At 57.2% G+C, this 25,735-nt stretch overlaps 1 protein-coding gene across 2 annotated transcripts; it reads left to right on the top strand.

Annotated features, from left to right (window-relative positions):
- Positions 1-3: 3 nt before the first annotated feature.
- On the top strand, positions 4-19,149 carry SLC26A11 (solute carrier family 26 member 11). Of its 2 annotated transcripts, XM_079134915.1 has the most exons (17): positions 4-107; positions 1,157-1,392; positions 1,885-2,077; positions 2,349-2,434; positions 5,273-5,352; positions 6,024-6,166; positions 9,733-9,908; positions 10,310-10,382; positions 12,575-12,625; positions 14,416-14,476; positions 15,053-15,108; positions 15,316-15,456; positions 16,372-16,499; positions 16,714-16,813; positions 17,085-17,218; positions 17,563-17,635; positions 18,340-19,149. In XM_079134915.1, the coding sequence occupies exons 2-17, from the start codon at positions 1,159-1,161 to the stop codon at positions 18,429-18,431; spliced, it is 1,821 nt and encodes a 606-aa protein (XP_078991041.1). In that variant the 5' UTR covers positions 4-107; positions 1,157-1,158; the 3' UTR covers positions 18,432-19,149. The 2 variants fall into 2 exon arrangements, with proteins under 2 accessions (XP_078991041.1, XP_078991042.1); XM_079134916.1 differs by lacking the exons at positions 9,733-9,908; positions 10,310-10,382.
- Positions 19,150-25,735: the final 6,586 nt, after the last annotated feature.

The raw sequence follows: 25,735 nt of genomic DNA, 5'->3' as shown, positions 1-25,735 counted from the left end.
CGCTACAGGCCCCGCCCCGGCACCGCCCCCCACCCCCCACTCCCCAGCGATTCCTGCGGACCGGGCTGCGGAGACGCCAGGCGACCCCGAGCTTCGGCGCCCGGCGGGTGAGTCCGCGCCAGTAGCGGGGGCGAGTGGGCCGGGGGCTGAGGGCTGTAGGGGCGGGCCGAGGTCACGGGGGGCGGCCGCCGCGGGGTCCGAGAGGGCAGCCGTCCCGCCGGGACCCTCCCCACGGTGTCCTCTCCCCGGTACTCGGGCCCTCGGCCTTACTCGGGGTGGGCTCGCCGCGGACAGTCAGCCAGAGTGGGGTCCTTGCCTTGGACCCCAGGATCCGGGACTAGTGGCATAATGGGGGGTGGAGAGGAGTGGATTTCGCCCGGAGAGGCGCAGTCCGGATGGGTTGGGGGTCTGGGTCCGGCTCCGCGTAGTGAGCGCCAGGACCCTAGAGGATGCTGCGTACCCTGAATTAGTGGAGGAGCCCATGTCGTTCTTCAGAGCCAACCAGAATCCCTGGGGCCTCTCTAGGACCATGAATGCTACAGGTGGGTGCTGGCTAAGGAGTGGCCTCAGTGCAAGAGACGCCCCCCATCAGCGCCGCAGTCCGCAGTAGTGGGTGGAGCACACCATGCTGCGCACTTGGAAATCTCGGAGCCCCCAGGGCCTCCAGGTCCCCACCCACGCATCCTACCAGCCACCAGAGGCCCGGCTCTCCCCACCCAGGACCCTGTTTCTCTCTCCACTAGTCAGGTTGTTTCCTGGGGAGGGAAAATAAAATTTCTCCAGGGATGAGAAATTCATCTTCAGGCTTCCAGGAAGAAGCCATTTGTCAAACTCGTGTCAGGTTGCTGTCGGCAAGAGTTGTTGATGGGGAGAGAGGGGCTCCCCTGATTTGGCAAGTAGGATTTGGGAACAGTTAGCAGTGAGGGGGCAGGGTGGACCTTTGGTCCAGGCCCCTGGGCACAGGGGGTTGACTTTCTTTTATGGCCCCTGGGCAATTTGACCCCTCTGGCTGGGACTCACCACACCCCACCCTGCCCCACCCTGGGGAAGACAGTGTCTACTCCTGATGCCCTTGAACCCCTGCTGATGTTGCTGGGTTCTCCCAAGCCCAGCCCCTGACTGTTGCTTTCTGTTGCCTGCCCCACCCCCACCCTAGAGATGCCCTCCCCCGTGAATGCTCTGGGTCAGGCCAGGTCCTCTCGCTCCAACATGGCCCCAGACACCTGCTGCTGCTCCGCTGTGGCTTTGCAGCGGAGGCTGCCCATCCTGGCATGGCTACCTGACTACTCTCTGCAGTGGCTGAAGATGGACTTCATCGCTGGGCTCTCGGTTGGGCTCACAGTCATCCCCCAAGCTCTGGCCTATGCAGAAGTGGCTGGACTCCCACCCCAGGTGCCAACCATGTCTCCTCCCTGCCTGACACCTTCCCCAGTCTCATCGCCTACCCTGAGGCAGAGCAAAATCGAGTGCAGACACAGCCACCTGTCCTACCCCAGGCACCCCAGGCAACCCTTGGTCTGTAACATGTGATTGCCTTGGGCACCTGGTTATCTCAGGACTGTCCAGCTGGGGCCAGAGGGCTGACTTGTGGTGGCCTTAAGAACACTTCTGCAGACAGACAGAGGAGGCCCTTTAAACTCCCTCAGACAGCAACCCTCCTTCATATGGCCGTCAACACCTTGAGGCCCCAGTGGATGTGGGTTGAAAAAAATGCCCCCATTTTCACTTTAGGTCTGCAGTGGTGGCTGTGGGGGGTGGAGGTACACCCTGCCTGTGTGCCCAGTATACAGCTGGCACCACAGATCCCCTGTGCTTGCACCCGGACACTGGGTACGGGTGCAAGGCTCTGTGTCTCCTGAGACTCACCACTGTCTCCCCCAACAGTTCGGCCTCTACTCTGCCTTCATGGGATGCTTTGTGTATTTCTTCCTGGGCACATCCCGGGACGTGACTTTGGGCCCCACGGCCATCATGTCTCTCCTGGTGTCCTTCTACACTTTCCACGAGCCTGCGTATGCTGTGCTGCTGGCCTTTCTGTCAGGCTGTATCCAGCTGGCCATGGGGTTCCTGCGTTTGGGTGAGGCTGCCTCCTTGCCGAGGGTGTTTGGGGCTCCAGTTCTGCCTTTCCTAGGGTACCAAGGCCCCTTGGGTTGGCATGTCCTTGTTTGCATTCCAAGGGCCATCCTTGGATCCCAAAACCATCCAGACATGGTGTGTCACTCATGAGTCTTTAGCTGTAGTGTCTGCTCCCCAGTCCCACCTGTGTCACTTCCCCCAGCCTAGAACCACCCCATTCTCTGGAACCTGGTAGAGCTGGGACCAGCTCAGTGTTCCCTCTTGCCTGCCAGGCTTCCTGCTGGACTTCATCTCCTGCCCTGTCATTAAAGGTTTCACCTCCGCTGCTACCGTCACTATTGGCTTTGGACAGATCAAGGTAAGCATGGTGCCCACCAGGACTCTGCCCTTCAGACACTGCCAGTCAGCACAGGGGTACCTAGGAGCAGGAACAATGTCCATCCTGATATTTATAGCTAGTAAATGTCTCGCTGTTAGGGATTACCTGCCTGTGGATGGAGAAGCCACGATACTCTGTGGGTGCCTCCTCACCCCAGTAGTCCATGACTCTCCTGAGGAGATGTGCAGTGACAGACAGATCTTACAGTTTCCGTGACAGGGTGCTTGGTGGCTTCACAGGCTGGTTTTGTTTGACCTTAGCACACATTCATCAGCAGGTTGACAGGTGGAGAGCCTGCAGCCAGGCTTACCCCAGCAGGTCATTTCCTGACGCTCATTGTACAGCTTGGTCATTATGGTCTTTTCCAATTTCTACTCGATATTATTTAAATGCCACAGTTTATATTTCTGTTTAAACGTCTATAAGAAGCACTGGACTCCATGACCACCATTATCCAGGAGGGAAGGGAATTTACTCTTGACTTGGTCTTACCTTCCTTGGGGGCAGGACTGTGCAGCTCGTGGCCGTGGACCCCAGCACTGTGTGGTGTAGAGCAGGTGAGGGCCCAGAGGGATGGAGTGGAACTGAACTCTGTTCTGCAGATGGGGCCCTGTGGCCCCCCAGGGTGTACTCAGGGCTGGGGGCCACACCTCTGCCTCATGACTGGCCCCTCCGAACAGCATCCTCCCAGGACTGGGGCTGCTCCTCCTGGCCCTTGTCCATCTCTCCTCTGATGAAGGCAGAGTGGGCAGCCAGGGAGAGGAGACTAGATCTGTGGTCCCTGTGTTTGTGCTCAGCACTGGGTTACACTTGGGGTGCAGTTCACTCTGGCCTCTCCTTGGGAGGTAGCTTGTAATGCCGGTGTTAGGGTGGAGGCAACTAACCAGCAAATGTCAGTGTGATTTGCAGGCCACATGCACAGACTGCCAGGTATGCTTGGCCCCCGTGGCTTGGTGGGAGGGTCTGCCTTTATTCTGGAAACAACACTTTGTTTTTGGTGTCAAGAGTTTGGCTCTGTTTTGTTTTGCTTGGTGCTGGGAGTTGAAAGCTGCCTCCGGCTGGTGTGGAGGGAACCTTCTCTGTGCCTTCCTGTGGCAGCCCTACCCCCACCCCAGGAAGTTTTTAAAACCTTGATTAGGTGATGACATGCAGCCCCCTGACCTGCACAGGACAGTCCCCACCGTCCCAGAATTGGCGGGCGTGGGCAGAGTTTCCCCACCTGTTTGCCGGCAGGGTCGGGTGTTGGGGGGGTGTCCCCTGGCGGTCTGGGCCTCAGCTTCCCCTCCGCAGGCCTATGGGTCTCGAGCAACTTAAAGAGCAAGCAGAGCTCCCCCACCACCACCTGAGGGCTGTAGGCCGCTCGCCCCTTCCTCTGCAGTTGTGATTTTTTCCTTCCGGCTGGGCTGGTGCTGGGAGTGAGCGGCGTGGCCTTGGGCCAATGACCAAAGGGCGGGGGCGGGCCTCCAGCTGAAGGACGGGGCCTCAGGCCAGTGGCAGCAGCCACTGGGGCCTTGTCCCAGGACGTCCGACAGTGTCACTGTAGGCTACTTTGGAATGACCCAGACTGGTTTTTATTTTTAATACCCGACCCTGCCGGCAAACAGGTGGGGAAACTCTGCCCACGCCCGCCAATTCTGGGACGGTGGGGACTGTCCTGTGCAGGTCAGGGGGCTGCACGTCATCACCTAATCAAGGTTTTAAAAACTTCCTGGGGTGGGGGTAGGGCTGCCACAGGAAGGCACAGAGAAGGTTCCCTCCACACCAGCTGGAGGCAGCTTTCAACTCCCAGCACCAAGCAAAACAAAACAGAGCCAAACTCTTGACACCAAAAACAAAGTGTTGTTTCCAGAATAAAGGCAGACCCTCCCACCAAGCCACGGGGGCCAAGCATACCTGGCAGTCTGTGCATGTGGCCTGCAAATCACACTGACATTTGCTGGTTAGTTGCCTCCACCCTAACACCGGCATTACAAGCTACCTCCCAAGGAGAGGCCAGAGTGAACTGCACCCCAAGTGTAACCCAGTGCTGAGCACAAACACAGGGACCACAGATCTAGTCTCCTCTCCCTGGCTGCCCACTCTGCCTTCATCAGAGGAGAGATGGACAAGGGCCAGGAGGAGCAGCCCCAGTCCTGGGAGGATGCTGTTCGGAGGGGCCAGTCATGAGGCAGAGGTGTGGCCCCAGCCCTGAGTACACCCTGGGGGGCCACAGGGCCCCATCTGCAGAACAGAGTTCAGTTCCACTCCATCCCTCTGGGCCCTCACCTGCTCTACACCACACAGTGCTGGGGTCCACGGCCACGAGCTGCACAGTCCTGCCCCCAAGGAAGGTAAGACCAAGTCAAGAGTAAATTCCCTTCCCTCCTGGATAATGGTGGTCATGGAGTCCAGTGCTTCTTATAGACGTTTAAACAGAAATATAAACTGTGGCATTTAAATAATATCGAGTAGAAATTGGAAAAGACCATAATGACCAAGCTGTACAATGAGCGTCAGGAAATGACCTGCTGGGGTAAGCCTGGCTGCAGGCTCTCCACCTGTCAACCTGCTGATGAACGTGTGCTAAGGTCAAACAAAACCAAACGTGCCACTGACCCAAATCTCGTGGGGTGCTCTTTTCCCCGAAAATAGCTATCACCTCCTGCCCTTGGGGCCCTGGGGAGGGGCAGGTGGTCCCCCTGGAGCTCTGGAAGGGCCCTGGGGTCCCAGCATCCAGGGCCAGCGCAGAGAGGCCCTGGGCGTCCCTCTGCGGGCTGGAGGGAGGGAGGGGAGCGCGGAGGGGCCCTGGGCAGGTCCTCTGACGGTCTCTGCTTGCAGAACCTGCTGGGACTGCAGAACACCCCCAGGCAGTTCTTCCTGCAGGTGTACCACACCTTCCTGAGCATCGGAGAGACCAGGTAGCTGTCCATGGAGAGAGCTTACTTTCCAGCCCCTTCCCGCCCCACCCTCCCCACCCCAGGTGGCATTTGTCCAGTCTTCTGGGCCCTGGTGCTCTAGGGGTCCTCGGAACAGTGCTGTCGCATCTCTTGGGAGCCAGTGAGACATGCAGTTAGACGTGCAGGTGCCCAGCTGGAGACCGGATCCCTCTGCCGCCTCCCCTGCCGGGGCAGGAGAGGAGGAGATGACCGGGGAAGTGGCGGAGGGAGGGAGGAGGTCTGGGTGGCTTCTTCCCCCGTCGGCTGCTGCTGGCTTCCCACCTGTTCAGGTAGGGGTCATCCTCCTGGGGGCAGTGGAGTGGACACTGACCAGTCAGCTTAGCAGTCACGGACTGTAAGGGCCTCACGGATTGTGCAGTCCCAATCCTGCTGGAACACGAGGCAGCCGCAGTCCAGAAAGCCAGGCAACTGAAAACGAGGCTGGTAGCCCTGCTGTCATAGCGACAGGCTCTTGACTCGTCCGGCACAGGGCTGTGTGCTTACTGAGATTTCAGCAACGTTCTGAAGTGAATAAGGATGCAGATTAGTTGGGAGAAAACAGAGCAATCGAGAAAGAGCCTTTGAACCAAGCCAGGAAGACCAGTGGGGCCAGTGGCTGCCGGGTTGGGTGGTGATTGGTCCTCTGTCTGCAGGGTGGGTGACGCTGTCCTGGGGCTGGTCTGCATGGTGCTGCTGCTGGTGCTGAAGCTGATGCGGGACCACGTGCCTCCTGTCCATCCTGAGATGCCTCCTGGCGTGCGGCTCAGCCACGGGCTGGTGTGGACTGCCACCACAGGTGGGGCCCTTCTGTGAGGAGCGGGTTTCACAGAGGTCTGTGCAACCCCGGCCGCATGTTGGGTCACCAGGAGAGCCCTACACCCCACCCCCTAGAGACTTTCTGGCCTGGGCTGGACGTGATCATTGCTTGGGCTATTGGAAAGTCGCAGGTGTCCTGGGCTACAGCCAGAGGCAATTTTGCCTGCAGGGGACATTTGGCAATGTGGGCGGACACCTCTGGTTAGTAGTACTGGGGAGGTTGTTGCCAGCGCCCAGGGGCAAAGGCCAAGGATGTCCTGAACATGTGGCGCACAGCCCCGCACGCAGTCACGCAGCCCGCAGCACCAGACTGCTGGAATTTCAGCTCTGGTCTTCAGGTTCCTGTGGGAAGATGGAGTTCCACCGAGTGCGGTGGCTGTGCTTGCCGGAGTGAGTTGGGCTGCAGGCGTGGAGGTGCAGGCTGAGTCACAGTGAATGAAAGGGCCCATTGAGGAAGCCCAGGAGACGGGCGAGTGTGGAGGGATGGCCGTTGGCTACTGAGAGGCCATTCCTAGGCAAGTGGAAACCTCTCCTCTGTGCAGTCTGTGCCCTGGTTGCCAAGATGGGCTAGAGGTCCTGTGGCTGGGCACTGGTCAGTGGCGCCCAGGGAGGAAGGCTCACAGGAGGCTGGGAAGTGTGTCTGTCTCTGAACCTTAGGAGAAATGAACATGGTCCAAGCTTGGGGGCTGCTTGGGGGCACCGAGAAGCCCAAGGTGGTAAGAGGGAGAGGAAGAGCTAGGTCACCTGGGTCACCCCAGCCATTCAGGCTGGGTCCCATTTGCTGTGGTGACTTACCAGGCAGGACCTGTTCTGCAGACCGGAGGCTGTGGGTAAAGGCGAGAGCTTGGGAGAGGCAAGACCGCTGGGTGAAGGTGGAAATGGCTTCCTTCCCGTCCAGAGTCTCTGAGCTGCAGCCCAGTCGTCTGTGATTCTGTGAAAATAGCCCCTGAGGAAATACTGTCTCTGGATGCTCCAGTGGGGTCCCCATTAGCAGCTGGCGACCACAGGCCCCACCCCAGCAAGCAGGGTGACACCTGCAGCATCTGGTGACCCCAGGTGGTTCCTAGCCATGTGAAAGTGTGGGATGTGCCCTGAGGGACTTGTTTTGTTTTATGAGAAGATTGAACAGGTGGGACCAGGGGAGGAGACCCAAGAGACTCAAGGGAAAACCCCAAAGTTGGTTATAGTCACAGGTCCTAGAAGCAGGGGCTCAGCAGGCCCCTCAAGCCACTGGGGAAGACCTTCTTTCCCGTCAGGAGGGAGAAGGCAGGGAGGGGAGGCCAGGCCAGAGTCTTTATTGTGGTTTGCGGATGAAAACAAGGCTGGGTGGGAGCAGCCAGCCAGAAGGGTTTTAGCAGGCTTTGGCTGTAGGGTGGTCCCCAGTTGCCAGGCAGCCAGCCCGGGATGATTAAGGCAGAGGTGTTGCCTGCTGGGGCGCACCGGCCAGTGGAGGAAGGGTGTCTGTGGACCAGTTTGCGTGTCACAGACGTGATCTGGCCGTGCCCTTTGTTATTAAGAATTGCCTAGCCCTGGGAGCTACTGTCTCTCCCCAAGTAGAAGAGTTTCTAAAAATGTCAAAACATCATACTGCCAGGCATGGCAGGCACATCCCTGTAATCTCTGTGGCTTAGAAGGCTGAGGCAGGAGGATCGCAAGTTTGAAACCAACCTCTCACTCTGTGTGACCCTGTCTCAAAATAAAAAAATAGAAAGGGCTGGGGATGTAGCTCAGTGGTTAAGTGCCCCTGGGTTCAATCCCTGGTACCAAAAAAAAAGTACAGGAAATTTTCAAGTATTTATAGGACTGCTTTCTCCCCAGAGCATGTAGACTTGTTACCTTTAAACTAATAAAAGTGTACATTTCTGCTTTTGATTTTTGAGGATTTTCCCCATGATGAAATTGAGGCCCTGAGAGGTAAGAACTAAAACAACTCTCGGGGTCCTACTGGGAGAGGCGGGAGGACTTGCCTACCAGGGTTCTGCATGGTCTGCCTGCTTGATTTGTCTAGGCGCATGCTGGTTTTTGTCACTCTTTTTGCAGAACCAGCTTTTGGTTTCATTGATGATTGCTTTTATTTTTACCTCACTGATTCCTGTTCTGATCTTTACTGTTTTCTTTTTTCTACTTACTTTGGGTTTATCTTTTCCCCCCAGATTCTGAAGGTAAAAGCTGAGGTCTTTGACTGACCCGTTTTTTTCCAGGGTAGATGTTTAATTGCTATGAATTTCCCTTTCAGCACTGCTTTAGCTGCATTCCACGATTTTGATACGTTCTGTTTTCATTTTTGTTCAGTTCTAAGTACTTCTTTTTTTTTTTTTTTTTTTTTTTTTCCAGTATTGGGGATAGAACCCCGGGCCTTGTGCTTAGAAGGCAAGCACTCTACCAACTGAGCTATCTCCCCAGCCCCAGTTCTAAGTACTTCTAATTTCTATTTTGACTACTCCTTTAACTATTTAAAAATGGATTGATTTCTCATTTGAACTGTGGGAATTTAGTTTTCAAATGGTTGGGAATTTTTCATATAGAGTTTTGCTATTTATTTCTAATTTAATTTGATTGTGACTAGAAAACAGTTTGTATGAGTAAATTTATTTACATTTATGGGGATTAGTGTTATAACTCAGAATATTGTCTTAGTGACTGTTCTTGGTGCAGTTGAGAACATGTGTTCTAGTGTTACAGGTTAGAGTTTTCTGTGAATGTTGGTTGAGTTGGTAATTCTAGGTTACCATATTCTTGATGGATTTCTTTCTACTTTTTTTTTTTTTTCTTTTTGGTATGAGGGCTTGAATATCCAGAGTGCTTAACCACCAAACTGCATCCTCAGCCCTTTTTATTTTTTATTTTGAGACAGTGTCTCATCAAGGTTCACTTGAACCTTTCAATCCTCTTGCCTCAGACTCCTGAGTGACTGGGATTACAGGCATGCCAGTATACCTGGCTATTTTTAATTTTTATGCAGGGTCTCTAAGTTTCTAAGGCTGTCTTTGAATTTGGGATCCTCTGCCTCAGTCTTCTGAATAGCTGTGATTACAGGTGTGCACCACCGTACCCAGCTCTGTGAGCTTTTGTATGCCTGAAAAAAATCTTTATTTTGCCTTTGTTTTTCAAAGATTGTTTAGTTGGATATAGAAGTCTAGGTTTTTAGGGCTGAGGGCATGGCTTCGTGGTAGAGCACTTGCCTAGCATGCCCGGAGCTCTGGGTTCAAACCTCAGCACCGCAGAAAGAAGAAAAAGGAGGGTAGGTTTTCCACAAGGCAGTGCTTTCCAGAGCCGTCTGCTGTGCTGGGCAGCAGTATGCTGTCCTCCTGATCTTTGTTGCTCAGTGTGTGACCTTTCTCTCCAGTGGTTTAAAGACTCTCTGTCACAGTCCCATCGTCCCCTGTGTGCACAGGGCCACGTGGACTTGCCACGGAGTGTATCTGAGCCAGGTTTCCCAGCTGCCACCAGGGGTTGAGGCTGGGTGGAGTCCCCACAGCGAGGCGCTTGCCCAGTTACTTTCCTGTGCTGGCTGTCACCGGGTCTCACCATCTCCCTTTGTCCCAGCTCGCAACGCTCTGGTGGTCTCCTTTGCGGCCCTGGTGGCATACTCCTTTGAAGTGACTGGATACCAGCCTTTCATTCTAACTGGGGAGACAGCTGAGGGGCTCCCTCCAGTGCGGACCCCTCCCTTCTCATTGACCACGGCCAACGGAACCATCTCCTTCACCGAGATGGTGCAGGTGAGCAGAGCAGGGAGCCGACAGCGTGGTTGGGCTGTGGTGGCCCCTGGGCCTGGCCCTGTGTCCGTGATGTGTTGCTCGGGCGGAAGGTCTGAGTTGGTCAGGACTCCACAGTGGTCTGGGGAAACGGGAGAATCCAGGCTAGACCTCCTCAGGCAGCCGTCTCCCTGCTTCCAGCCCTGGTGTTTCCCGCCTCGGGACCCTGGCTGAGGTGCATTTGCCTCTCCCACCAGGAGGAGGCGCCTCCTCTCCTGGGTGAGCTCAGGTCCCGCGGCCAGTGCTTGGTGCACTAGCAGCTGTCAGAACTGGGCCTCGTGGCAGGTGCCCAGCCAGACCTCCAGACCTGTGCCTCTCTCCCTGAAGTCAGGGAGAGCCCTCACCGTCCCTTTCTCCTCTCTCAGGACATGGGGGCAGGGCTGGCCGTGGTGCCTCTGGTGGGCCTCCTGGAGAGTATCGCCGTGGCCAAGGCCTTCGGTAAGGTGCCCACTGCCTGCATCTCCCCGGCTCCCTGGAGGCCCACCCCTGAGGCCTGCCACCTTCTTGGCTTGCCTGCCTTCTTGCATGCTTTCATGTGCTCTGACTTTAAAAATTAGAATTTTTAGCTAAGTAACACATGGTCTCGTGTGTGTGTGTGTGTGTGTGTGTGTGTGTGTGTGTGTAGAAAATCCCCCAAATCTGAAATGCTCAGAAGTCAGTTCCACCAGTAAGGGCTGGTGGGATGCTCAACCCGTGAAGTCTGTGCCAGTGTCCCAAGACTGACGCGCTCCTGGTTCCACGCGTTTGGGGTCAGGGACACTCACCTGTGCGGGAAGATCTGACCTGTGGCGAGCGACCCGTCGGGGTGCTGGCCAGCCTTCAGCAGCTGCTCGGTGAGGGTCTGAAAGGCGCTGCTGTGCTGCCAGTGCCCACCTCCAGGGTGTTGATGCTCCCCCTTGGCTGCTGGGGACCTCGCTGAGTGTGGAACCTGGGCAGGAGTTGGGATGAGATGGGCGTCGGCTGCCCTTCTGTCTCCACCAGGTCCCACCGTCACTCACGGTAGACGTGAGGGGCCACGTGGGGAACATGAGGTGGTGTCAGACTGAGAAGCGGCGAGCTCGGGTATCGGGGTTCCCTTAGCCTACCGTGCCGCTGGACGTCCTGGTCACTTAGTATCCCGGCACGTTCAGAGGCCGGCCCAGGCAGCCCTGCAGAATCGACAGCACACTTGCTCCTGCAGCCAGCACGCCTGGCGACCCCCTCCCGTGAGGCGGGGAAGCGTCCCCACCTCAACCCCTGTTCCTAGGCCAGCATCTCCACTTCCCTCTCTGCAGTGAGGCTGTCAGGTCCCTTGCTCGTCCCTGTCCTGCAGAGGCAGGCTGTGCCTCCAGCTCTGTGTCACCCCCATAGGGTGCCCTCCTTCCCGTTGTGGCCCGTGCCAGGGCCTCGGCCGATTGTGAAGGTCAAAGCCCAGTTGGCAGCCCAGTGGCAGAGCCCTGGCCCAGCACGGTGCTCACCCCATTCGGAAGAGGCTCACATCCATTCACAAGGGTTTTCCAAATCTCAGCAGCTGCTCAAGACCACACCTCGTTCCAGTGTGTTCCACGTACAGCTTGTGACTTTCTAGCCCGGTTTTCTTTTTTTGAGCGTGTTCTTTCTCTGCTGTCATGAGCCGGCAGCGAAGCACGGCCTTCCTGGATCTGCACTCGAGGCCTTTCCTCTTCTTGTCTGTCACTTGGACCTCGTCCCCCTTTCTTCTGAAGTTGCCTGACCTGCAAGGCCTTGCGCTCCTTGGTCAGGCCTTGGTCCCTGCCCTCCACCTGCTTTGTGTGACATCACCTCAAAATGATTTTTACATTCTTAAATGGTTGGAAAAGTAAAATATAATAATGGAAAACACAGGACCTTGTGCTCAGGGGCCGTCCTGGATCTGGGCCCTGCTCCTGCTCCTTTGCCGGCAGCGCAGCAGAGCGAGGCGGGGAAACCGTCACACCTGCAGAGGCTGGGACACGGACACCCTGGTCCTCTCCTGGTAGTTTGTCTTTGATCCGTGCCCTGTGACTTCTCCCAGACTCTTTCCCGCCTCGTCCTGAGATTCTGTGCCTTGAGCTTTCTCACCATCTGACTTGAAATCAGATGTTTTAGCTTAAAATGTCTGTGCCTTCTTACAGAAGCAATGTAAGTTCGTTGTAGAAAATATTGAAAGGCCAGAAATGAAGGAGAGACCCAGCATCTGTCTGCCCTCCGAGCCTGGCTGGCTGATAGGGTCCTCCTCGTTCTGCTGCACATGGCGCCCGTATGCTCAGCATGTGCAGGTGGAGGCCCTGCACCCAAACGTCTGGCACCAGATGAGTTCCAGGTTTCTGAGATTTTCAGATTTTGGAATATTTACATAGGCTTTCCTGAGCATCCTTCATTCAAAAGTCCAAAAGCCAAAATGCTCCATCCAGAAGTTTTTGAATATGTTTGAGCTCTTGAGAAGTTTCAGATTTTGGAACATGGCGGATTTTGGACTTTTCCATTGGGCGTGCTCAGCCGGGGGATAGATTTTACGTGTGCTTTTGGACACACGTACTCACATGATTTGGCGTTGCATGCACAGATGCATCTCCTGTTTTTCACTTCATGAGTTTTTCTTGAAGTTTTGCTATCTGGTGACAGTGTTTGTGTTTTTTGCCTGTTTTCTTTAGCTTCTCAAAATAATTACCGTGTTGATGCCAACCAGGAGCTGCTGGCCATCGGTAAGGCCCCGGGGCCGGTGCCTGTCATCTCATCTTGCTGAGTGGTGCTGCGGGTGGCCATGTGGGTGATGTGGGTGATGAACTAACGGGCCTTCTCGAGTATCCCTTGGGTTCCTTGTCAAGTATCCAGAAGGTTCTGCTTAATCCCTGGGGATAGGGTGGGTGGGTATGCACTTACTGAGTACCTGCTGTGTACCACACTGGAGGCAGCAGCTCTGTTCTGTCAGGCAGCCTCCAGGCTGGGACTGGGAAAGGGTGTGGCCAGGCAGCTGCTCCTGCTGCCCCTGGGCCACCGGCTGGGGTGGGGTTAGTGGGAACACCTCCCAGTCCTGCGGCCACTCCAAGTCAGGTCTGTAGCTGCCCTTTCCTCTGCGTCCTCTTTGTGAACTGACTTCTCCAGGGGTGCATTTTGAGACGTAGGCATGACTCTTACATTCAGTTATCTACGCTATTTTAATGTGTGGTGGGGCCAGGCCCTGCTGCTGTCCTCACCCTGGGAGATGTGCACCCATCTGGCCTGGGCTGCCCGTGGGTCCTTCCCAGGGGGACTGGCAGCAACCCACAGCTGGACTCAAGCCCTGGACTTTTTGGCAGCTACATGTGTGGCCCTCTGTGGGTCTCAAGGGGACGTTGGGGCTATCAGCTCCACTGATGGGGTAGTGCTCAGGTGACTGGTGAGTTTCAGTTTCCCTGGAACCACACACACAGGCAGAGGACACCACGGGCCCCAGGCACCAGCCAGCAGGCCTCCTGAACAGTGTCTGAGCTGCTCACCCATCGCTCCAGCACGGCACATTCAGCCCAGCAGCAGCAGCAGCAGCAGCGCAGAGCTAGTGGCCCAGAGCCTTCCTCCCGGGACAGGAGTTTCCAGCTGCAGCCCAGACAGTGCTGGCAAAGGGAGGCCACAAAGCTCAGGCTGTGGAGTGTGGACGTGCCCTTCCTAGTCTGAAAGAGGCCAGCAGATTCCAGCCTGCACAGGGAGAGGCTGACACAGGTCCCACAGGAAGCCAGAGCGGGAGGACTGTCCTGTCAGGGGCAGGAGAGTCCACTCTGGACCAGGAGCCATTAGGGTGAGGGCAGTCCTGTGCAGACTGCGGTCAGAGCATGGCCTCTGCCAGGCCTCCGACACCTGGACACCTCACTCGGGACATGTGCTGGGCTGTGACCCGGAGTGCCTGCTGCTGAGCGGCTGGGTTGAGCTGTCGGAGAGCAGGCTCTGAACCTGCATCCCCATGTGGGTTTAGCAGAGTGGGGGAGACTGCAGTGGTGGTGAAGGTCTGCGGGGTGCCGGGGGCAGCTTGCGGGCAGCATGGGCTGACACCAGTGAACTGTGGGCTGTCGCATGTGGTCGGTCAGTGCCACCCGGGGAGACAGCTTGTCCCTCACTTCGGTGGCCATCGCAGCGGAGCAGAGGAGGGGTTGGGCGGACCTTAGTGGCACCCTGTGGGTGGTGGCAGCTGTCCTACGGGCTCCGCCTCCCTCGCCATGCCCCTCGAGGTGATGGGGGGCCATGGCAGGTGAGGGGGTGGGGCGCGGGTGGGGTAGTTAATGACTTCATAGAGCTGAACTGGGCTGGCGCTGGCTCAGTGGCAGGATGCCACCTGGCATGTGCGAGGCCCTGGGTTCCATCCCTGGAAGAAGCTGTATCGTCCTGGGCAAGCTGCAGGAGGACGTGGCTGGCATGCTCCTGCCCCGCCCGGGAGGGCAGGTGCAGGCCAGGTGGCTCCCGGTGCCCCCGGCCTTGCTCCTGCCTTCCATCTCCTGCTCCCGCAACCTCCTCTTCTCCCCAGGCCTCACCAATGTGCTGGGCTCCCTCGTGTCCGCCTACCCAGTCACCGGCAGCTTTGGGCGGTGAGTGACCATGTTGCGTTCTCCTTTCTCTGCTCCTTGACGGAGAGGCCAGCCTTTTCCCTGGCCAGGCACTTCGGGCTCCTTTCTCATTTCCTGTCACAGTCCACCTGGCTTCCTGATGCCCTGGTCAGCAGTGACCCGTCTGCAGTGTGACGGGGGCGGGGCTCATGCCTGCCCCTCAGGATGGCATCCGAGCTCCCTGTGCCGTGCTTAGTACTGGAAAGTTCCCCACACACGCAGGTGCTCCAGGCCTGGCGCTGCCTAAATTAATTCCCAGAAGTGGAGACGGAGGGACCGAGGCTCTGCCCTGAGCAGTTGGCCTTGGGGCCAAGCCCAGACCCCACAGGTTGTCCTTGAGTAGAGGCTGAGCGGAGGGAAGCGCTGCCCAGCTGGTGCCGGGTGGAGTGGAAGTCCAAGCAGGGTCCTGAAGAGCGCTCGGTCTTCTGACACTTGGTAGCAGACACTTGGTGGGCCTCTGTGGCTTCGTTGCCTCCCCAGCCCAGGTACCCCGGGAAGATCAGCTGCTGCCCGCAGGAGGCCTCACCATCCTCATTAACGGGCTCTGTTGACTTGCAGGACAGCTGTGAACGCCCAGTCGGGGGTGTGCACCCCTGCAGGGGGCCTGGTGACTGGTGAGCCCCTGTGTTCCCTGCATCCCTCTCGTTGGGGGGCGTGGGGAGAGGACGGTGGCCTGCAGTTGAAGGGCTCCCTGCCTGGCGGGCCGCCGGGTCTGCCCAAGCGCCTGGCCGTGTCCCCCTGGGGCCTGCGGGTGCAGGGTGTCCGCGCTTGGCCCCACGGGGAGGCCGTGTGGCCCCTGAGCGACGCCCCCTCCCCCGCAGGTGCGCTGGTGCTGCTGTCTCTGGACTACCTGACCTCGCTCTTCTACTACATCCCCAAGGCTGCACTGGCTGCCGTCATCATCATGGCCGTGGCCCCACTGTTCGACACCAAGATCTTCGGGACACTCTGGCGCGTTAAGAGTAAGTGTTTGGGCCAGGTGACGGTGGCCACATCCCAGCCTCTCGGGAGGCTCAGGCAGGAGGATGGCAAGTTGGAGAGCAGCTGGGCAAATTTAGCAAGATCCTTTGTCAAGACGGACAGGGCTAGGGCACGGTCACCGGGAGAGCCCTGCCTGGCATGCTCGGGCCCTGGGTGCAGATCCCAGCACTGCAAAAAGAAAAACGAAGAAAGTGTGTGCTGGTCCCAAAGCAGGGAGCCCCGTAGCCCTGGTCATGAACCCCAAGGCCATCGTTAGTCGCGTACCCCTCAGCTCCGCTCGGTCCTGCTTGCTGAAGAGGTCTGAGTGCCCGGGCAGTTCGTGTGGCCTCCTTCCCAGGCCCAGCGAGCCACCAGTGGAAGGAGAGGCTGTCTTGCCGTGTCCCTGGCCTTCCACACGTGCTTGTTGCATCTTCAGGGCCCTCGGGACACAGAAACACGCCTGTGCACAACACCAGGCTCCCGAGGGAGACTGAGGCTCGGGAGGTGGGAGGTGTCCGAGTCCCTCATGCTGGGGACTCTGGGCAGCACTTGGCTCTCAGGAGGCCTCCTCAGCCAGGGAGACTGCAAGTCTGGGGGTCTGTGGTCCCCACCCTCTCCTGGGCCCCTTGATGGCCCCTTCACAAGCCCCTGCTCCCCTCCCTCTGAGGTCCCTTGAGGGAAAGCCCAGGCGGGTCTGGCCTACGCCTCGGGCACAGGGAGGTCTCCTCCCTCTGACCAAGGCCCGTGTACTAGCTGTGGCCGTGGCTGCCGCCCCCACGGCTCCAGAAGGAGGCCCCTGGGGCTCTTAGGGTTCATGACCACCATCGATCCACGTGGAAGGACCAGAGATTGTCCTGTGGCTGCGGGCGGCAGCGGGCAGCCGGGAGGAGGGCACCCTCAGCAGACTCCTCTCCCAGGGCTGGACCTGCTGCCGCTGGGCGTCACGTTCCTGCTGTGCTTCTGGGAGATCCAGTACGGCATCCTGGCCGGGACCCTGGTGTCCTTGCTCATCCTCCTGCACGCTGTAGCCAGGCCCAAGACCCAGGTGTGGCTGGGGGTGGGCACGTGAGGGGGTGCCCTTGGCCAGGTTGTGATTGAAGTCACCGCTGAAGGTGGCCACAGTGCCTGGCCTTCGGTCAGTGCCTCCTGCTGTTCCTCCAGTGCACTGGGCTCAATGTGGGCTTCCTGCCTGGGATGGGTGAGGGCTAGCAGAGGCTGTGTCCAGCCTGTCCAGGACCCTCTTCCCTCTGCCTTCCCAGGTGTCAGAGGGGCTGGTTCTTGTCCTGCAGCCGGCCAGTGGCCTACACTTCCCTGCCATTGAGACCCTGCGGGAGGCAGTACTAAAGCGGGCCTTGGAAGGTGCGTGGCTGGGCTGAGGTCACGGTGAGCTCGCCCACCCTCAGTACCCCTGCCCTGCGTTGGACCCGAGGCCCGGCCCAGCCATCAGCTTGCCCACTCCCACGTCTGCGAGGTCCACACAGATGGCCCCAGTGGGCACTGGGCCCGAGGCCACCTGTCCTCTGCTTCAAGGACCACAGTGCCCCAAGTGTGGCTCCCCCTGCCCGCCAGGACCTGTGGGTCCTGCCACCCCCGGCCCTTGCCGGGCGTGACCGTGTGGCCTGCCCCCCAGGGCCCCCACGGCGCTGCGTGGTCCTGGAGTGCACCCACGTCTCCTGCATCGACTACACTGTGGTGCTGGGCCTCGGCGACCTCCTGGAGGAACTGCACAGGCAGGGCGCGGCCCTGGTCTTCGTGGGCCTACAGGTGGGCGTGGCCAGACCCTTGTCCCTGACCTGCTTCCCGACCCCCTGTCCCCCAGAGCCCTCCCGTGGCCATCAGTACCGATCCCCATCTGAGCCAGGCTGTGCTCAGTGCTGGGACGTCCGGCTCCAGAGCCTTGCTGGCCGCTGGCCGCTCTAGTGGTCTTTGGAGACTGTTGGTGTAGAGCCCTCTCCCCGGCAGCAGCCCCTGGGCAGGCTGCCCTCCCCGCACCTGCCTGTGGAGGTGGAACAGCCCTCTCCAGATGCCCAGGCTTGTCCAGCAGGCGGCCCACCGTGCGTGTTGGGCAGGGGCTCCTGTGCCCTGCCCTGGAGCATGTCTGTCCACAGGTGCCTGTGCTTCGTGCCCTGCTGGCCGCTGACCTGAAGGGGTTCCAGCACTTCTCCACCCTGGAGGAGGCAGGTGGGTGCAGTATGCTCCAGTATGCTGGACAGTCCAGCGTGTCCACACCCGGTGGAATCAAAACTCTGGGAAAGGGGAGGGCCAGGGGCCCGGGGGGGTGGAAGCCTGGGCCCTACTTCTCTGTGGACGTTTTGTGTGGGTCTGAGGTCGCATTCGAATACAGAGAAAGAGCCTCAACGTCCCCTGTGCGTCCACCAGCCCAGGTGGCATTTCAGTCGCTCTGGGAAGTCTCAGGCCTCACCCGGGGGAGGAGCCTCTGCTCTCTCGCTGCCACCGTGAGGCACCTATGATCCCAGCAACTCAGGAGGCTGGGCAGGAGGATCGCACGGTCATGGCCAGCCTCAGCTACCTGGATCCTCTTTCAAAGTAAAATGTGAAAAAGGGCTGGGGTCATGGCTCCGCAGTAGAGCACTTGACTGGTGTGCCCAACGCTCTGGGTTCCGACCTGCCAAAAAAAAAAATTTGTGTCCGGCTTCCTGGGCTCAAGCGCTGAGGCCCAGAGGCTGTGGGAGCCAGGCACAGCTGCGGGAAGCCCGCAGCCCCAGCAGGGAGGCGGGGCACTCCAGCCCCTCAGAGCTCGGGCAGAGCCCAGAGTCGGGCCCTTCCTGACACGAGCCCCGGAGGGCCAGCCTCCCAGCCTCGGGCTGGGAACTGAGCCAGCCTTACTTCTGTTCTCCTGAGCTTGAAAAACTTGTCTTTTGCAGAGAAATACCTGCAGCAAGACCCAGGGACCCAGCCCTACGACAGCTGTGACGACCCCGCCCCAGAACACAAGATCGCCCTGCTGAAGGCTTGATACGGCCCTCGGTGGGCGTGGGGTCGAAGGCTGTCCCAGAAGGTCCCTGTCACTGATTTGATACCGGATGCCGACTTACTTATAGACTCGCTGGCCTGATGGGGCTGAGGAGAGGTGGCCCCAGAGGGAGAGGGAGCTCACGAGGATCCCAGGTGGGACTCTGGTGTTCTTTGGGACAAACCTCCCGCCTGTCCCTGGGCATGGACCTTTTGGGGCGGGTGGCTTGGCCAGAGCCATCTAGAATGACAGACCGAGTGGCAGAGGAAGGAACAGGGTTTCGCAGCTGGTGGGAGAAGCGAGCTGCCCGCACCGGCCCAGGTTCCGGCACCGAGCTCCGGGGTGGGGCGGGCAGTGTCTGAGACACAGATCTCCGTGCGGCTTCCGTGCTGTGGCTGGGAGGACACTGGTGTGACCAGTGACTTCAAGTCTGTTTAAAAATCATTCTGTGTATTTTAAATTGAAGTAATAGCTTTGGTGTTTTGTAAAAATCATAGACGCCTATCGTTAAAAACGCAGGAAGCCCACCCCCCACGTCCACTCTGTCCGTCTCCCTGGAACTTCCTGCTCCCTGGAGTCCACACATCACAGCACGTGGCGCTCCTGGCTCCGCGTGCTCCATTCATGGTGCTCTGTGACCTGCATTCCCACGCCTCGTTTGCTGTGAATTATTTACCGTGATAATGAATAGTGTTGGAATAAATGGTCTTTAATATCTGCATCTGTATCGTGATGTCCTCAGTGAGCCCTCTGCTCAGCAGGTACATGGATTATGGAATGAACTGTTTTGCCCTAAAATCTATGTTTGTTTTTGTTGTGTTTTGGGGGGATTTTGGAGTGGTATTGGGCCACCCAGCCCTTTGTATTGATTTTGTTTTTTTTTTTTGTTGTTTTTTTTTTTGAAATTTTGAGACAGGGTCTGACTAAGATGCTGAGGCTAAACTTGACCTTGGATCCTCCTGCCTGAGCCTCCCAAGTTCCTGGGACACAGACCCAGTGTGAACTTTACAGGGGCAGAGCATCTCAGTTTGGACCAGCCGCCCCTGGGGGTTGCTGGTTGCTGAGCCCAGGGACAGCACAGTGGTGGAGTGTCCACATCCGGGTGCTGCTCTGAGCAGGTGCTCCTGTGCACCTGACTCTCACCTTCGGCTGACTCTGGAGTGTGTGTGTGTGTGTGTGTGTAGAGTCCACTTAGGGCTGTGCTTGAGGCCAGGGTCCCAGCTCATCCTGGAGGAGTGGACTCTTCTCTCTGACCATTAACTTCCACACCTAGATGATCCTTCCAGGAGCTGCTGTCCGGGTTGAACTGACGGTGGGGACAGGTGTGTAGTGTGGGGACGTTGGTGACCTGACAACTTCTTCCCCACCTGCCTGGTCTCCCTTCCTCTCTGCGCCCCAGGAATTATATGTCCACACCTCTGCATCCCGGGGCTCCACATCACGGATTCAATCTAACTCCATTCTCCACTAAAACAGAGTCCAGGCTGGGCTCAGTGGTGCACACCTGTAATCCCAGGAACTCTGGAGGCTGAGGCAGGAGAATCACAAAAGGATCACAAGTTCCAGGCCAGCCTGGGCAGCTTAGCAAGACTGTGTCTCAAAATTAAAAAAATAAAAAAGAGCAGGGGATGTAGCTCAGTGGTAGAGCACCCAGGATACAATCCTCAGTACCAAAAAAATTTTTTTAGTAATAAATAAATGAAGACCACCAGGAGTGGAACCACGGGTTGATGGGAATGAGGAGTACATCTCTGTCTGACCTAAGCCTGATTTTTGGAGAAAAATCACTGTTATAAAAGTGTTTCACGTGGCTCTGCCCTTTGTGGACTCAGCCATCAGCACTAGCTAGGAGCCTGCTTCCCTGTTTTAAAAGAACGTTAATCCTCGGCATAGATGAACCGTATCCCAGCCACGTGAATCTGGGCCGCCAGTCGGGACCCCCAGAGGGCTCCTGGCAGGTCTCCTGTGCTGCTGCCTGTCGCGGGCTGCATCCGGCCTGTCCGCAGGTGCATGGGGTTCCTAATCCTGGTGGCTGTGAACGTGGCCTTACTTGGAAACGGGGTCCTTGCAGATGCACATTGATCATAGGGGCCAGGAGAGGCCCGAGTCCCAAGAAGAGAAGAGAAGAGAAGCCAGACACCAGGAGAACACCCAGCGATGGAGACAGACAGCTCAGGGTGCACGGGCAGGCCCAGCACGCCGAGGACGCCACTCAGGCGTCCAGGGCTCTGCCCTGCTCGGAGGTCAGCGACCGGTGTGGGGCGGGCGGGAGATGTGGTGGAGTCTGGCTGCAGGAGCAGGAGGGAGAGGAGCCGGGCGGGGGTCCAGCACCTTGTGTGTGCATGCATGCAGGTGTGTATGATCCTCTAAAATGATCATTGTTTTTTGGTACCAGGGATTGAACCCAGGGGTGCATCTTGCTACATTGCTTAGGGCCTTGCTAAGTTGCTGAGGCTGGCTTTAAACTTGCGATCCTCCTGCCTCAGCTTCCTGAGCTACTGGGATTGCAGGTGCAGGCACCTGCGCCTGGCTTCTCTTTTGATAGCTGGTCTCTCGATATTGCCCCAGCTGGCCTCGAGCTCCTGGGCTCAAACCGTCATCCTGCCTCAGCCTCCCGAGTAGCGGGGTCCACAGGCACAACCACTGTCTGACTCAGTCACTGCAGCATTGTGATTGAGGTGAAATCGCATTTGTAAGCTTGCCCTCCCCCTTTCTGCCAGGGATTGAACCAGGGCCTTGCACATGCGAGGCAGGGGCTCTGCCACTGAGCTCCTCCAGCTGGGATCACAAGGGTGCACCATTGTGCATGGTTTGAAATCAGCCCTCTGAGCACAGTCCGGGGACCTTCAGCTCACCCCTCTGCCTAGTTCGAGCCATTTTCATCACCCCAACATAAAGCCCCGTTGCCACTGAAGAGCTGCCTCAGGTTCCGGGCTGCCCCAGGCACCCCATCCTGCTGGTGCACAGCACCGTGGCTGCGGCTGAGCTGCCCTCCCCCGCTTCACCTGTATTCTGCCCTCAGGCAGCTGTGGGGGTAAATCAGTGCCTCAAAAAGTTTTCAGCAAATGACCCAGAAGGGGAAATGAGTACTGGGTGAACCAAACCAGGCTGTGCCGTCCAGGACCCAGCTGGCCCAGCCAGTGAGGACCCTGGAGCAGGGTGAGGCCAGGTTCCGAGGAGTGCTCAGGAGGCCGTGGAGACGGTGGGGGCGGCGCCCCAGAGCCTCTGCAGGGAAGGGGCCATCTCCCTGCCCCACTCCAGTGCCCAGGCAGGGGTCGCGTGGGCTACGGAGGCACAGCCAGCTCTGCTGGCGCCATCCCACCATGTGACCAGCACCCGAGGAGCTGGGCAAGCAGGGAGAAGGAGCGGCTTCCCCAGACACACCACCTGGCCCCGATTCCCAGCAGGCACAGGGGACTCTGGCGTCGGGATGATGTGTCCTGGGGACATTCTGGCCCAGAGCTGCCCTCATTAGTGCCTTGATGTGGCCTGGCTGGGTTCTTGTGAATAGAGAGAGGGACTTTAGGGACATGGCTCTTAATTGTCCTCCTTTTTCAGGGCTGGCACGGGATGACAAGAAAGCCAGCCTTACAAGGGAGGCTGGCCTTCCGGGGACTTGGCAGAGGGAGTCCCCCTCCCTGCTGCAGATTTGGTGCAGGGGTAAGCCAGGTAAATGCTGCAGAAGTCACTGTCCTTAGGAGGACTGCCATTTTTCTTAAATAAATGCTCCCAGATTACTGCAACCTTCTGGTTAATTTCCAGAATTCTTAAAAGGACGATTTAGGGCCTTTTTTTTTTTTTTGCAAGTTTTCTGATTGGTTTGTTGAGGTGAGAATTCTCAGCAGTCCTCCTTGATTTTCTTTGCTGTCTCTGCAGTCCATATTCAGGAAATGAATGAATAAGCGTCCTAAGACCCCTCCCCACGAGGGAGGGCAGGGACCTGCAGCTGGCCATGCAGTCCAGTTAGGGCGGCGACCAATGCTAAAAGAATAGGACCAGTCCCAGGCACAGTGCCCACACCTGTGGTCCCAGCCACTCTGGAGGCTGAGGCGGGAGGATCACTGTCTCAGGGACAGCCTGGGTGGCAGCTCCTGGTGGAGTGCTTGCCTAACATGGGAGACCCTGGTTCCAGCCCCAGTCCTGCAAACAAACAAAAATGGAAAACAGCCCCCGTGTCCACCGGAGGGGGAGCCAGCGCCTCAAGTTAGGGATGAAAGGAAACGGTGGGGCTGGGGCCTTCCTGGACACTGAGGCCATGTGAAGGGAGGGTTCTGGCCATCAGATCAGAAATATTCCAGATGTGGTGCTCAGAGTTGCAGGCATGAGTTTGATAGAAGGGATAGGAAAGGGGAAGGGGACAGTCTCAGGGATGTTAGGAATACCAGGTTGAGGCAAGAAATCAAGCAGGGCTCCAGAGCAGGTGGGCGAGGTCAGCCTCTACTCCTGCCAGAGGCCATATCACAGAACCTGACCAGCCAGTGCCTGGGCGGCCGTCTGCCTGCTTTCATCTCTGACCTAACACAGCGCTGCCCTTTGCTCTGATTGGAGGAGCTTGGGTCATTGTCTACAAGACTGGCTAATTTTAAAATTGGGACAGGCAAAGGGAAGCGCCATAGTTAAAATGGCTACCATTGGATCCAATTAGGGCTTCATTTGGAAATGGGCCACCAACCTTTCTGCTTCTCACAGGGAGAGAGTGGGTCCTCTCCGAGAGGAGAGAGACGGCGCACCTCTCCTGCCCTCCAGTTTTATTGGGGGTCCCAGTGAACCTGGAGTTTAGAGATTAGATTTCCGCCTCCCCAATTTCCTTCTGGGTTCTTGTCTCGTGAATTTGATGAATAAAATCCAGGGACAAGACGGGCACAGTGGCACACACCTGTTATCCCAGTGGCCTGGGAGGCTGAGGCAGGAGGATTTCAAATCCAAAGCCAGCCTCAGCAACTTAGCGAGACCCTGACACAAAATTTAAAACATTCAAAAGCAGCCTGGGAACGTGGCTCAGTGGCTAAGTGCCCCTGGGTTCCGTCCCAGGCACTCCCCCCACCAAAACAAAGAAAAAGAAAGAAAGAACTAGACTCATTTGCCGCTGATGTTTTCAGGGGTCAGCCTGCGGGTGTGGCCTCTGCCTTTGAATGACACCTTAACTAGTGACGTCAGCTACTCATTCATCAGGAAGCTTCCAGAGTCCCGCCCAAGTCCACCTCCTCTCGACTTGGTTGCCAGCTTGGGGGCCATGTGACTTGGCTCCAGGGAGGAAGGTTAGAGCTCAGCTCAGTCAGCGGTCTTAAGGACACAGAGCCCCCTGTTTCTGTCTTAATTCCCCTTCCCCTAATCGGTTCATTACCCCTTGAATGGCCCTGTCTCCTCCTGTGAGGTGGTGGCCTGGTCTGGGAGATGTGGGAGGGCCCTGGAGGCTGAAGCCATGGTCCTGCAGGGCAGCTCTTCTTGCTGTGCTAGGGATCGAACCCAAGGCCTTGTGCTTACAAGGCAAGCACTCTACCGACTGAGCTATCTCCCCAGCCCTGCTCTTCTTAATTAAGGCTGCCCATGGTCAGAGAAGACTCCCTGTGGCTTTCAGTCACCCTCCCTGTTCTTGCTCTGGGCGCTTTCATGGCTGAGCACCCATCCGACTGGCACCCAACAGCACAGGAGACTCAGAGACATTTTGCTGAAGAAGCCACACAGGAAACACAGTGTCCTGTGGTTCTCAGGTACAGTTGCGAACCAGGCAAAGTTATTCGTCACCCCAGAAGACCGGCCTGCTGGGGCGGCCGGAGGGTGCAGACCGGAGCCGGCCAGGACCTCAGGAGCCATCCAGGGGCCACAGGACTGTCCTGTATCTTGATTGGGTGTCATTGTGTGTGGGGATTTATTTTTCAAAACTCGTTGATTCTGCACCTCAGGCATTTTATTGACGATAAATTATAGATCAATGAAGTTGATTTAATAATAAGAAAAAAGAAAGAAAGAAAGCAATCACAGCGGTGCACGCCCACAATCCCAGCGACTCCAGAGGCTGAGGCAGAAGGATCACAAGTTCAAGGTCAGCCAACAACTTAGCAAGGCCGTGACGTAAAGAGATAAAAAGGCCTGGAGGTCAAAAGAAAAACCAAAGGGAAAACAGGAATAATTAGAACTACTCATAGACCAGATAGAATACATGGGGCCTGGCCATCAGATAGGTCCTCTGAAGGAGGAAGAAAAGGTGCCTGTCGATTTCTGAGCCCCTTCCCCACATCCCCGCTCCTCCTTTCCCAACTCTGAAGCCTCAAGCCTTTCAGTTACGTTCTTCTCCGTGGTCCCTCCTGAGCAGCTTAGGAGCTGCTTTTTTTTTTGGCACCATGGATTGAACCTAGGGCATTTACCCACTAAACTACATCCCCAGTCCTTTTTATTTTTTATTTTGAGACAAGGTCTCACCAAGTTGCTGAGGCTGACCTCGAACTTGCCAGCCTCCTGCCTCAGCCTCCCAAGTCAGAGGGATTACAGGATTTTTTCATTACACAGTGACAATCATCAGTGGCCCTTCGAGTTATCAAATTCTTCACCAAAGGCTCCTGCTTGTGTCAGTGACCAGCAAAGGGCCCCGCTGAATTCCTAACCACGCGAGGACAGAGTTCATCGCATCAGGTTCTTTCCTCCGAGGAGATTTATTGCTCTTGGTGCTGGTGCTAGAAAGGAGAGAGGAGTGGAGGGAAGGAGTCAAGCCAACCCCCCACACTAAGGGGCAGCGAAGCCCCTGGGGCCCTGCAGGAGGTCAGTGTGTGGTCTCGGGTCCTTGTGATGCCCTGAGTGCTCTCAGGGGCCGCCACCCTCCTGGTCGGCGGGTCTGAGCCTGCGGGAGCAGGCGGTCAGGGCTGATGCAGACCTCTCCACCCGCCGTTAACCTGGGCATATCGACTCTGGGACATTGGTCCCTTTGAGGAGTCGAAGGAGCAGGGTCCTCATGCGGGAATATTCAGGCCCAGAGAAGAGCTCACCCCACCTGACAAACCTGGCTCCTCTAAAGAATGGACATTTTTTTAAGCTGTCTATTTTATCTCAACTCCCTAAGGTCTCCCTCCCAGTGATGGGAACAAAGTCCTTAAAGCTGTTCCAGGAAACAGCCCCAAACAGAGTAAAAGAGTAATTGGAGCAAGATAGTATTCAGACATTTAAGATATATGATATAAGATTACCAGAAACTGTTGACCAGAATCTACGCCCTGTTGTAAAACATTGTAAAACACGTTGTATGTTATCAGCAAACCCAGACCCCCTTTGGAATTTCCCGGCAGCTTTGTTCCCCTTTTTCCTTCCGTGTGCGA

The sequence above is a fragment of the Sciurus vulgaris genome (assembly GCF_902686455.1).
Source record: "Sciurus vulgaris genome assembly, chromosome: 3".
Taxonomy (NCBI): Eukaryota; Metazoa; Chordata; class Mammalia; order Rodentia; family Sciuridae; genus Sciurus; species Sciurus vulgaris.
Note: the sequence above shows the minus strand (reverse complement) of the source record. Positions and strands in the feature narration are given on the sequence as shown.

Excerpts from the sequence above, each read along its gene's own strand:
- SLC26A11 (XM_079134915.1), top strand. The coding sequence starts at position 1,159 with ATGCCCTCCCCCGTGAATGCTCTGGGTCAGGCCAGGTCCTCTCGCTCC. Across the intron at positions 1,393-1,884 it reads TGGCTGGACTCCCACCCCAG|TTCGGCCTCTACTCTGCCTT; the intron begins GTGCCAACCATG and ends CTCCCCCAACAG. Across the intron at positions 17,636-18,339 it reads CTCCACCCTGGAGGAGGCAG|AGAAATACCTGCAGCAAGAC; the intron begins GTGGGTGCAGTA and ends TGTCTTTTGCAG.